This window comes from Ranitomeya variabilis, chromosome 1 (genome assembly GCF_051348905.1).
Source record: "Ranitomeya variabilis isolate aRanVar5 chromosome 1, aRanVar5.hap1, whole genome shotgun sequence".
Classification (NCBI taxonomy): domain Eukaryota; kingdom Metazoa; phylum Chordata; class Amphibia; order Anura; family Dendrobatidae; genus Ranitomeya; species Ranitomeya variabilis.
Window position 1 is genome coordinate 862445985 of NC_135232.1, and position 13544 is coordinate 862459528.

Below are 13544 nucleotides of genomic sequence, written 5' to 3' on the forward strand. Positions count from 1 at the left end.
ATGGCTGCAGTGGCGACATCACAACCTCAGCACACATCATCGCTGCTTCTAATTTCTGAATTTCGAGGCTCATGCCATCTACATAAGGGGATCTGTGGTAACCATGATATCACTGCTGCAGCCAATACATAGAGAAATGACCGTATCTCTCTTTGCACTTTATGCCCTTTACTGGCAGGCTTGGTGTAGGCTGTCCACTCACTTCTGCTTTTATACACTTTTATTTTTCTATTTATATATATACATTTGTTTGCACATTGACATATAACACACTTTGTTATCACTATGCTGATTATAGGTATATTTTTAATTTGTATATATTGGATGGTGCGTTTACATTTTTTATTAGCATTATGAAATATATATTTATGTCTTCTCACATCTCGCTGGTTTCATCTTCAATGCTAAATTAGTATATTTACAGTTTTATCCTAATTATGTTCCCAAACTGAGAATTCTTATAAGTCTATACTCAAGGTGCACTCTGACAACCCCAGCAAATTCTCTGATTATCTCCCGAGTGGTACGCATGCCTCACTTCATCACTTCACTGGCGTACAGGCAAGTGATGAATGGCAGCACCTGCGCACACGCCATCACAATGACGGCCCATATTAGCTTGTATTCCACGGCCACAAGCTGAACTGCCTGCTTCTATTGAGTGATATCAGCGATGTATGCGTCGTTGCTTTGGGAGTGATTCCCATCCCTTATGACCTACGAACATAATGACAATTCTATCCGCTCACATGATCATCATGTGCTTAAACACACCACCTCTTTTCCGGCCACTGATTGGATGGTCATTGTGATTTAACCAGGTCTGCCCCTCTTCCTAACACACACCTCCTGACGAAGCAAAACGTGCGTCAGGGTGGGGGTGACTTCACATTGACAGGTGACTCGCTCATGCAAAGGGAAAAGAATAGTAGGTGCTATCTTTATTTCAAATAATGTGAACTGCTGTCACTCTGTATACTGTTGTCAGTAGTCCTTGCTCTTGGTGTGCAGCTACCTTGTTACTATTGGTTCTAAGATTTACTTTTTATTGTTAATTGATAAACTACATTTTTTTGGCAAATTATACTTTTTTTTGTCTTTCGGTGTTAACAGAGAAACCAGCATTGTGCCCTTGTACCCTAGGAAAGCACCATCTGATTTTACTATTTTTCCCAGCTTTGGACAATAGAAGGAAAAAATCTGAATGTGGAAAGCACCTTTAAGAATGTAGAAACTCTATTTAAAATATTTTACTATTAAATAAACATATCGCTTGTATTTTAAATTGTTCTTTTTTATTTTTTAACAGGTGAAACATGGAAATTATGCTTTTGTATGGGATGCAGCAGTTCTGGAGTATGTGGCTATAAATGATCAAGACTGTTCCTTTTACACAGTGGCAAACACAATAGCTGACCGAGGCTATGGCATAGCATTACAGCATGGCAGCCCATATAGGGATATTTTCTCCCAAAGGTAAGTTTGTATTATTTCTTTAAAAAAAATAGATTTTTAAGAAAATGAAAGGATAACTCCTCTTATTTTTCTTACACATCTCCAAAAGAATACATAGATCTTGAAGTTTAACCTAGGGCAGGTAATAATTCACAACTGACATCTCATTGTTGTTTTACGTTTTTTTATTAGGTAATATAGCAATGAGTAATGGCGCAATATTTTTTCACTATATGCTTTTTCTGCTTCTCATGGTATATTTGCACTTCTATAAGCTCGCAGGCTGGTGAGTTGTCGATGGTATAGTCCAATTAAAAGTTTCATATTGCTCTCTAGAAATGTGTGAAATTTTATGACACTCTTGTCGAAGGGAACCAGCAGAAATACTTATATAAGATTATTCTCTACTGGAATGTATTCAATTGTTACAGATAGAAGAATTCTAACTACAAAATGAGGATCCAAATCCAGGAATTATAACATCCGCATTCAGTGATTAACACAATGTACTTTTTCCATGATAAACGTGGATGAGTGGTTGCCAAGGAAACTGCTAATGTAAAAAAATGCATTCCACTTTCCAAAGTCTTCATTCATTTAACGTAACAAAACAAAACATGTAGCAGGTTTACACCTTAGCTACATAATTGCAATGTTCTTAGCCAAATGAAAAAACAACGATGAAAGCAATATAGAACCATTCCACATATTTTTGGGCTATGTAGAGGTGGCTGGGCACTTATAGCTTGCTAAAATGCTGTAAAAGAGGCATTAAAGGTGGTGGGCGTATTTTATTTTCAGAAAACCTGATGACAGGTTACCTTTAATCCTGTCCACTTTTTAGAAAAGTGTAAAGAGGGCAAAAAGTCAATTTATTCAAATTCGGCTAATACAATTAGGTTGATATTTTTACACTATAAAACTGGCACAAAACACTTCATAAATGTCATTTATATGATAGGTTATCTTTAAGGAGAATATTTTAAGCCAAGACATCTGACTAATTCAGGTTTCGATTTGTCGGCTTTGCACATCATTAGTATTATACTGAAATCCCTACATAATTTCTTGAGTCCAGAAGCAGTGATCCAATCCGACGTCATCACTCTGCCACCGCTGTGTTTGAACGGTTGGCATGAACAAATTTGAGATTTTCATCTTAGTTTTGTTTGGAATGAAAGACAAGGATTGATGCTTAACAGTGTATTTTATGCCTTGCTATTCTCTTGTGTATCCCATTTTTACCCACATTATTATCAGGGGGTCATTGGCGCTAACCTTAACATCTGCAGTTGTCAAGATTCTCTTTAAAGATATAACTTGACTTCCTGGATGACTCTGGCAGGCCAGGAACTACTGGGAAGGCTGACCACTGTTTAAAGTGTTTGTTTTTTTTATTTTGAGTTATCTCTTCTAATTTTAATGAAGTCTCAATATCTTTTTCACCCTTAATGCCACCATATGTTCATCTCATCTCATTTAAAAATGAATATAAGACTAGTAATCAATATTAGTGGATGCATTTCCAGAGTATAGAGTAAGCTACAATTTCTAAACAACTAAGTTAAAGACTATGCAAATTATCTGTAAGTATAGACATTAGTATATGACACTGTAAGTGTCAGAAGGACTCTGACTTCCCTGTTTCATCTGTTGTGCTTTATTGCCCTTTTCCAAGATGGCTTCTGCTGCCTCGCTTCTTCCTCATGTGATCGGCCTTCCCTGTCTTTATAACCCCGGTTACCCTCCCAGTCCATGCTTGGGTATTCTGCTTGAATTCTTGGCTTTGTGTTGCAAGAGACTGGTCCTCTCCAGAGAATCTGGCTCAGCCTTTCCAGCAAACCTTCCCAGCTTACAGTGGTGCTTGTGCTACAAGCTGTGTGTCTGCGTTTCTTTGCACCTGCTTCAGCCTGCCTGCTTAGGACACGTAAGCTCGGCCCACTTCAGCTAATCTTGTTGGTATTCAGAGCCAGTATATTTGACTGTTCTGGACTCACAGCTCTGGACTGTTTCTGGGACTCTCATTCTGAGATTGCCTGCCCTGTTGTGAACTGTGTCTTCTGATCAGCATACTCCAGTGTGTGCCTCGCCCATGAGACTTTGCTTGCAGCAGCGCTGCATGGACTTCATCTAATATCATCCTTTTTGCTCAGTTTACTTGAACTGTTGCTCATGTGCTGCACCCACTTTTTTTGCATAAATACAAACTTTGCTTACAGTAGTGCTGCATACGAACTACTTCTGATATCATCCTGTTTGCTGTGGTTGCCTGAACTGTTGCTCACACTCTGCACCTACGTTTCTTTGTTTAATACAGACTTTACACCGAACTCTGGTTCTGTTGCCTTATTAGTCTCAAGCCAAGAGATTCCTGAGTGTACCACTATAATTGCTACAGTAAGGTGCCTACATCACTGAACTAAACATTTGATGTAATCACAGAAAGCAATTTGCATATCAAATACAGGTATCACAAATTGCAAAGTTTGTAACCTGCAGTCTGAAATTTTTTGTGGGAGAAATGTATGATGCAAGTATTGAAAACATATGATACAGTAATCTGTGTAATGTTTGGAGCTGTTTGTTAAGCAATAAGATATTTTACTCATTGTAGAAAAGTAGAGATGAGCAGTGTTCGAGTCGAACTGTTCGCCAATTTCAAATTCAAGCTGTTTTGGGTGGTGTTTAGTGTTGAGCGATACCGTCCAAAGTATCGGCCGATACCGGCAAAGTATCGGATCTAATCCGATACCGATACCTGATACCAATACAAGTCAATGGGACTCAAGTATCGGACGGTATCCCTGATGGTTCCCAGGGTCTGAAGGAGAGGAAACTCTCCTTCAGGCCCTGGGATCCATATTAATGTGTAAAAGAAAGAATTAAAATAAAAAATATTGCTATACTCACCTCTCCGACGCAGCCTGGACCTCACCGAGGGAACCGGCAGCGTTCTTTGCTTAAAATGCGCACGTTTACTTCCTTCCGTGACGTCACGGCTTGTGATTGGTCGCGTGCCGCCCATGTGGCCGCGACGCGACCAATCACAGCAAGCTGTGACGTAATTTCAGGTCCTGTATGCCTAATTCTGCATTCAGGACCTGAAATTACGTCACGGCTTGCTGTGATTGGTCGCGTCGCGGTCACATGGGTGGCACGCAACCAATCACAAGCCGTGACGTAATTTTAAAATGCGTGAGTTTCCTGCCTCCCGTGACGTCACGGCTTGTGATTGGTCGCGTCGCCCATGTGACCGCGACGCGACCAATCACAAGCCAGATCGTAATTTTAAAATCCTGAATGCCTAGAATTAGGCATTGAGGACCTGAAAATTACGTCACGGCTTGCTGTGATTGGTCGCGTCGCGGCCACATGGGTGGCACACGACCAATCACAAGCCGTGACGTCACGGAAGGAAGTAAACGCGCGCATTTTAAGCAAAGAACGCTGCCGGTTCCCTCGGTGAGGTCCAGGCTGCGTCGGAGAGGTGAGTATAGCAATTTTTTTTTTATTTTAATTCTTTCTTTTACACATTAATGTTGTTTCGATACCGATACCCGATACCACAAAAGTATCGGATCTCGGTATCGGAATTCCGATACCCGCAAGTATCGGCCGATACCCGATACTTGCGGTATCGGAATGCTCAACACTAGTGGTGTTCGTCGAACCCGAACAATTTACTTAAAATTCGGCTGTTCGAGTCTTTGTTCGATAACTGTTCGTTCACCAAAAGCCCAGCTTGATTTGCACATTAAAACTGTTTATCATTGTTAATGGACTGTTTCAGAGTGTAGTGGGTGGGGGGGGCGGGGGATAAATCTGTGCTGAAATAACGCCGCTCTCCATTTTTTTTCTTTCCCGCATTTACAGAGGGGCGGTGCAATCTCTCAGCCTATCAGCAGTGCGCACACACACAGCAATGTGCATGTGATGCACACAAGCAAGGGCATGTGTCATTGGCTGTGTATGTCACATGTCCTTGCCCTATAAGAACCAGCCATTTACCCCGTCGCCACCATTTCCTCACTGCTGCAGCTTAGTGTTAGATGGCACCGCTGCTGCTGTGGGCGCTATACAGTCAGAGTATTTTTTTGCCAGCGAATTTTCTGAGAGATAGGTTTAGGGAGTCGGGAGTTGGGACTAGTTGTAATATCAGCCCTTTTCAGGGTAGGTTACAGCAGTTCATAGCACTGTTTTCCAGGCAGGTCTGAGCCAGTGCTGTGCAAGTGTTAGTCACAGCATTTGGTGTAATCTAGCTCAGCCAATCCTTTTGGGCTAGTTGCATTGTCTGATAGTCATCTGAGTAGCCTGTGTTGTGAATCCGCTTTTGGGCTCCCCTGGTGGTTGCTGGTGGTACTGGTGACTTGTGTGTCTTTGCTGTCTCAGTTCACCTGCTCCCATCAGTGTTTGGGAGTTTCCTATTTAGCCTTGCTCTCCAGTCATTTCCTTGCCGGTCATCATTGTAACCAGAGCCTTCGGTTGCATGTTCCTGCTACTAGTCTGCTGATCAGCTAAGTGGACTTTGTCCTTTTGTTTTGTATCTTTTGTCCAGTTTGCAGTTTTGTTATTCTCTGTAGCTGGAAGCTCTTGTGGGCTGAAATTGCCACTCCTGTGTCATGAGTTGACACAGGAGTCTTAAAGTAATTTCAGGATGGTTTTTTGATAGGGTTTTCAGTTGACCGTGAAGTCCTCTTTTGTATCCTTCTGCTATCTAGTAAGTGGACCTCTCTTTGCTAAATCTACCTTCATACTGTGTATGTCTTTTCCTCTAAACTCACCGTCATTACATGTGGGGGGCTGCTATCATCTTTTGGGGTATTTCCCTAGAGGTAAGCCAGGTCTGTTCCTTCCTCTACCAGGGGTAGTTAGTCCTCCGGCTGGCGCGTGGCATCTAGGGTTAATCAGGTATGCTCCCTGGCTACTATTAGTTGTGTGGTAGATTTAGCTCACGGTCAGCTCGAGATTCCATCACCCAGAGCTCGTCCGTTATCTTTGTGTTTTGATGTTTCCCTGCCATTGGGAATCATTACAGTATGACCGGCCCGTGTTAAAGTTACTGGCAGAAGAAAGGAGAGAAAAAGAAGTCTGTAGAGTTTTTTTTTTTTTTTTTTCCTATGTTTGCTCCATAGTTGGATCAGTTGTATTTCAGCTCTAATTACAGCCTTTGCCTTTCTCTCCTTCTAATCCTTGAATGGCTCTGATCTCACCTGTTTAAAGATGGATCCTCAGAGCTTGGCTGCAGGTTTAAATAATCTTGCTACTAAGGTTCAAAATTTACAAGAATTTGTTATACATACTCCGATGTCTGAACCTAAGATTCCTACACCAGAGGTGTTTTCCGGAGATAGATCTCGGTTTCTGAATTTCAAATATAATTGTAAATTATTCCTTTCTCTCAGACCTCACTCCTCTGGAGATCCTGTCCAGCAGGTTAAGATTGTGATTTCTTTGCTGCGAGGTGACCCTCAAAACTGGGCATTTTCATTGACACCAGGGGATCCTGCGTTGCTGGATGCCTTTTTTCTGGCTTTAGGCTTGCTTTATGAGGAACCTAATTTGGAGATTCAAGCTGAAAAAGCTTTGATAGCCCTATCTCAAGGGCAAGATGAAGCTGAGATATACTGCCAAAAATTTCGTAAATGGTCTGTGCTTACTCAGTGGAATGAGTGCGCCCTAGCGGCAAATTTCAGAGAGGGCCTCTCTGATGCCGTTAAGGATGTTATGGTCGGGTTCCCTGCGCCTACAGGTCTGAATGAGTCCATGACAATGGCTATTCAGATTGATCGGCGTTTGCGGGAGCGCAAGCCTGTGCACCATTTGGCGGTATCTTCTGAAAAGTCGCCAGAGAATATGCAATGTGACAGAACTCTGTCCAGAAGCGAGCGGCAGAATTACAGGCGTAAAAATGGGTTGTGTTTCTATTGTGGTGATTCTGCTCATGTTATATCAGCATGCTCTAAACGCACAAAGAAGGCTGACAAGTCTATTTGCACTTTACAGTCTAAATTTATTCTGTCTGTAACCTTGATTTGTTCATTATCAGTTATTACTGTGGATGCCTATGTGGACTCTGGCGCCGCCCTGAGTCTTATGGATTGGTCCTTTGCCAGGCGCTGTGGGTTTGATTTAGAGCCACTGGAAGTCCCTATACCTCTGAAGGGTATTGATTCTACCCCTTTGGCTAGTAATAAACCACAATTCTGGACGCAAGTGACTATGCGTATGACTCCAGACCATCAGGAGGTGATTCGCTTCCTTGTGTTGTACAATTTACATGATGTTTTAGTGCTTGGATTACCATGGTTACAATCTCATAACCCAGTCCTTGACTGGAAAACAATGTCTGTGATAAGCTGGGGATGTCGGGGGGCTCATGGGGATGTACCTTTGGTTTCCATTTCGTCATCTACTCCCTCTGAGATTCCAGCATTTTTGTCTGATTATCGTGATGTTTTTGAAGAGCCTAAGATTGGTTCTCTCCCTCCCCACAGAGATTGTGATTGCGCCATAGATCTGATTCCTGGCAGTAAATTTCCAAAGGGTCGTTTGTTTAATTTATCTGTGCCTGAACATGCTGCTATGCGAGAGTATATTAAGGAGTCCCTGGAAAAGGGACATATTCGTCCTTCTTCATCTCCTTTAGGAGCTGGTTTTTTCTTTGTGTCTAAGAAGGATGGCTCTCTGAGGCCTTGTATTGATTATCGACTCCTGAATAAAATTACAGTCAAATATCAGTATCCGTTGCCTTTGTTGACTGATTTGTTTGCTCGCATAAGAGGGGCTAAGTGGTTCTCTAAGATTGATCTTCGTGGGGCGTATAATTTGGTGCGAACTAAGCAGGGGGATGAGTGGAAAACCGAATTTAATACGCCTGAGGGCCATTTTGAGTATTTAGTAATGCCTTTCGGCCTTTCAAATGCACCTTCGGTCTTTCAGTCCTTTATGCATGATATTTTCCGTGAATATTTGGATAAATTTATGATTGTGTATTTGGACGATATTTTGATTTTTTCTGATGACTGGGAGTCTCATGTTCAACAGGTCAGGAGGGTTTTTCAGGTTTTGCGGACTAGTTCTTTGTGTGTAAAGGGTTCAAAGTGTGTTTTTGGGGTTCAAAAGATTTCTTTTTTGGGGTACATTTTTTCCCCTTCTTCTGTTGAGATGGACCCTGTTAAGGTTCGGGCTATTTGTGACTGGATGCAGCCTACTTCTCTTAAGAGTCTTCAGAAATTCTTGGGCTTTGCTAATTTCTATCGTCGATTTATAACTGGGTTTTCTGGCGTTGCTAAACCTTTGACTGATTTGACTAGAAAGGGTGCTGATGTTGCCGATTGGTCCCCTGCTGCTGTGGAGGCCTTTCGGGAGCTTAAGCGCCGCTTTTCGTCTGCTCCTGTGTTGCGCCAGCCTGATGTTTCTCTTCCCTTTCAGGTTGAGGTCGATGCTTCCGAGATCGGAGCAGGGGCGGTTTTGTCGCAGAGAAGTTCCGATTGCTCAGTGATGAGACCTTGTGCGTTCTTTTCTCGTAAATTTTCGGCCGCCGAGCGAAACTATGATGTTGGTAATCGGGAGCTTTTGGCCATGAAGTGGGCGTTTGAGGAGTGGCGTCATTGGCTTGAGGGTGCCAGACATCAGGTGGTGGTTTTGACTGATCACAAGAATCTGATTTATCTGGAGTCTGCCAGGCGCCTGAATCCTAGACAGGCACGCTGGTCGTTGTTTTTTTCTCGGTTTAATTTTGTGGTCTCATACTTACCGGGTTCTAAAAATGTGAAGGCAGATGCTCTTTCTAGGAGTTTTGAGCCTGACTCTCCTGGGGATTCTGAACCTGCTGGTATCCTTAAGGATGGGGTGGTTTTGTCTGCTGTCTCCCCAGACTTGCGACGTGCTTTGCAACAATTTCAGGCAGATAGACCTGATCGTTGTCCACCTGGTAGACTGTTTGTTCCTGATGATTGGACCAGTAGAGTCATCTCGGAAGTTCATTCTTCTACTCTGGCAGGTCATCCTGGAATTTTTGGTACTAGAGATTTGGTGGCTAGGTCCTTCTGGTGGCCTTCCCTGTCTCGAGATGTGCGTGTTTTTGTGCAGTCTTGTGATGTTTGTGCTCGGGCCAAGCCTTGTTGTTCTAGGGCTAGTGGGTTATTGTTGCCCTTGCCAGTTCCGAAGAGGCCTTGGACGTACATCTCTATGGACTTTATTTCTGATCTCCCTGTTTCTCAGAAGATGTCTGTCATCTGGGTGGTGTGTGACCGTTTTTCTAAAATGGTCCATTTGGTGCCATTGCCTAAGTTGCCTTCCTCATCTGAATTGGTCCCTCTGTTTTTTCAAAATGTGGTTCGCCTGCATGGGATTCCGGAAAACATCGTTTCTGACAGGGGATCCCAGTTCGTGTCTAGATTTTGGCGGACATTCTGTTCCAGGTTGGGAATTGATTTGTCTTTTTCGTCTGCATTCCATCCTCAGACTAATGGCCAGACGGAGCGAGCTAATCAAACTTTGGAGACTTATTTGAGGTGTTTTGTGTCTGCGGATCAGGATGACTGGGTTGCCTTTTTGCCGTTGGCAGAGTTTGCTCTTAATAATCGGGCTAGTTCTGCCTCTTTGGTTTCCCCTTTCTTTTGCAATTCAGGGTTTCACCCTCGTTTTTCATCTGGTCAGGTGGAATCTTCGGATTGTCCGGGAGTTGATGCTGTGGTGGATCGGTTGCATCGGATTTGGGGACAAGAGGTGGACAATTTGAAGTTGTCCCAGGAGAGGACTCAGCAGTTTGCTAACCGCCGGCGTCGTGTTGGTCCTCGCCTTCGTGTTGGGGACTTGGTGTGGTTGTCTTCCCGTTTTGTCCCTATGAGGGTTTCTTCTCCTAAGTTTAAGCCCCGGTTCATCGGTCCTTATAGGATTTTGGAGATTCTTAACCCTGTGTCCTTTCGTTTGGACCTCCCGGCATCTTTCGCTATCCATAATGTATTCCATCGGTCGTTGTTGCGGAGGTATGAGGTACCGGTGGTTCCTTCTACTGAACCTCCTGCTCCTGTGCTGGTAGGGGGTGAATTGGAGTACGTTGTGGAGAAGATCCTGGACTCCCGTATTTCCAGACGGAGACTTCAGTATCTGGTTAAATGGAAGGGCTATGGTCAAGAAGATAATTCTTGGGTAACTGCCTCTGATGTTCATGCCTCGGATTTGGTTCGTGCCTTTCATAGGGCTCATCCAGATTGTCCTGGTGGTTCTCGTGAGGGTTCGGTGCCCCCTCCTTAAGGGGGGGTACTGTTGTGAATCCGCTTTTGGGCTCCCCTGGTGGTTGCTGGTGGTACTGGTGACTTGTGTGTCTTTGCTGTCTCAGTTCACCTGCTCCCATCAGTGTTTGGGAGTTTCCTATTTAGCCTTGCTCTCCAGTCATTTCCTTGCCGGTCATCATTGTAACCAGAGCCTTCGGTTGCATGTTCCTGCTACTAGTCTGCTGATCAGCTAAGTGGACTTTGTCCTTTTGTTTTGTATCTTTTGTCCAGTTTGCAGTTTTGTTATTCTCTGTAGCTGGAAGCTCTTGTGGGCTGAAATTGCCACTCCTGTGTCATGAGTTGACACAGGAGTCTTAAAGTAATTTCAGGATGGTTTTTTGATAGGGTTTTCAGTTGACCGTGAAGTCCTCTTTTGTATCCTTCTGCTATCTAGTAAGTGGACCTCTCTTTGCTAAATCTACCTTCATACTGTGTATGTCTTTTCCTCTAAACTCACCGTCATTACATGTGGGGGGCTGCTATCATCTTTTGGGGTATTTCCCTAGAGGTAAGCCAGGTCTGTTCCTTCCTCTACCAGGGGTAGTTAGTCCTCCGGCTGGCGCGTGGCATCTAGGGTTAATCAGGTATGCTCCCTGGCTACTATTAGTTGTGTGGTAGATTTAGCTCACGGTCAGCTCGAGATTCCATCACTCAGAGCTCGTCCGTTATCTTTGTGTTTTGATGTTTCCCTGCCATTGGGAATCATGACAAGCCTGCCTGTGAAGCTAGCTACACTGCCTGTGTATCTCAATTTTTACTGCATCTAACCCAGTAAATCATTTTGGGGTTTTGGGCTTAGTAGCAGTGTGTGCACGTCAGCAGAGTAGCCCACCTGTGAAGCTAGCTACACCGCCTGTGTATCTCAATTTTTACTGCATCTAACCCAGGAAATTGTTTTGGGGTTTTGGGCTTAGTAGCAGTGTCTGCACGTCAGCAGAGTAGCCCGCCTGTGAAACAAACAATATATTGCCTGTGTGTCTCAATTTTTACTGCATCTAATCCAGTTAATAGTTTTGGGCCTAGGAGCAGTGTCTGCACGTCAGCAGAGTAGCCCGCCTGTGAATCAAACTATACTGCCTGTGTATCTCAATTTTTTCTGCATCTAATCCAGTTAATAGTTTTGGGCCCAGGAGCAGTGTCTGCACGTCAGCAGAGTAGCCCGCCTGTGAAACAAACTATACCGCCTGTGTATCTCAATTTTTACTGCATCTAATCCAGTTAATAGTTTTGGGCCCAGGAGCAGTGTCTGCACGTCAGCAGAGTAGCCCGCCTGTGAAACAAACTATACCGCCTGTGTATCTCAATTTTTACTGCATCTAATCCAGTTAATAGTTTTGGGCCTAGGAGCAGTGTCTGCACGTCAGCAGAGTAGCCCGCCTGTGAAACTAACTATACCGCCTGTGTATCTCTATTTTTACTGCATCTAATCCAGGTAATAGTTTTGGGCCTAGGAGCAGTGTCTGCACTGTCTGACGAGCCCTAGTGCAATACGTTATGATGTACAACCTGGGCCAACGAGCTCAAGAGGTGGGGCAAATCATGCTGGAGGAGTGGTCTCAGATCAGGGACCTATGCACCCTTCTGCACAGTTTTGACATAGCAACGAAGATGTTTAGTACTGACGATGCCATTATCAGCATGACCATTCCGGTGATTTACATGCTGGAGCACACCTTACACAGTGTTCGGAGTCAGGTGGTGGAACAGGAGGAGGAGGAACAGGAGGAGTCGTATGCAGAAGGGATCATATCTCCAAGGTCAAGAAGGTTGGCAGCACCAAGGCGGCTGGCATTGGAGGCTGGGGGAGAGGAATTACCGGGGGCGCATGGTAGCATCCAAACTGTTGAGGAAGGTGCAGGAGGTGAGGAAGAAGTGGAGGACGAACTGGGGCTGGGCATGGAAGACTCATCAGATGAGGGAGACCTTGATCAAATTTCTGTTGTGCGAGGTGGGGGGGGAGGGCAGACGAAGGAAGCAAGATTCTCACCTCGCCACCACCAAGGCAACAAGGACTTGGTCCTCCTGGATGAGCAATACACATGAGTGCCTTCTTGCTGCACTACCTGCAACATGACCCTCGGATTGTCAGAATCCGAAGTAATGCTGACTACTGGGTTGCCACACACTTAGATCCCTGGTACAAAAGCAAATTTGGTGAAATAATTCCTGCCATAGAAAGGGATTCACGCATGCAGGAGTATCAGCAGGGACTGTTACAGAATCTAACATCTGCTTTTCCACAAAATACCAGTGGTGCACATAGTCAATCTCTGAGTTCTAACTTGCCAACCATGGGACTATCGAGTCATTACTCTAACTGTAACAGTAACATCGTATCTGGTGGTAACAGCAATTTTTTCCAATCGTTTCAAGATTTTTTTAGACCATCCTTTGCAAGGCCACAGGAGACAAGAAGTCTTACGCACAGCCAACGCCTAGAGAGGATGGTACAAGAGTATCTCCAAGTTAACATCGATGCCATGACTGTGGAACTGGACCCTTGCTCATTTTGGGCTTCCAATCTTGAAAAATGGCCTGAGCTTGCCACTTACGCCTTGGAGATCTTGTCGTGCCCCGCAGCCAGCGTTCTCTCTGAACGTGTGTTCAGCACTGCTGGTGGTGTGCTGACAGATAAGCGCACGCGGCTGTCCAGTGACAATGTAGACAGACTAACGTTCATCAAGATGAACAAATCCTGGATCTGCAAGGACTTTTCTACCCCTGTGTCATCTTGGGGAGTCCAAAAGCTTGATGATTTTTGAAAATCACCTCACCAACCGTTTTATAAAACTCTGGCGAAATTGATGCCAC

The 13544-nt window shown here is 44.2% G+C and overlaps 1 protein-coding gene across 2 annotated transcripts in view; it reads left to right on the top strand.

The window, feature by feature from the left end:
* Positions 1 to 13544, top strand: part of GRID2 (glutamate ionotropic receptor delta type subunit 2) — a 1941594-nt gene that overhangs the window by 1721467 nt on the left and 206583 nt on the right. For both annotated transcript variants that reach the window (XM_077277244.1, XM_077277251.1), the window contains exon 14: positions 1310 to 1476. In XM_077277244.1, the coding sequence (XP_077133359.1) occupies positions 1310 to 1476 (167 nt within the window). The remainder of the gene's footprint in view (positions 1 to 1309; positions 1477 to 13544) is intronic.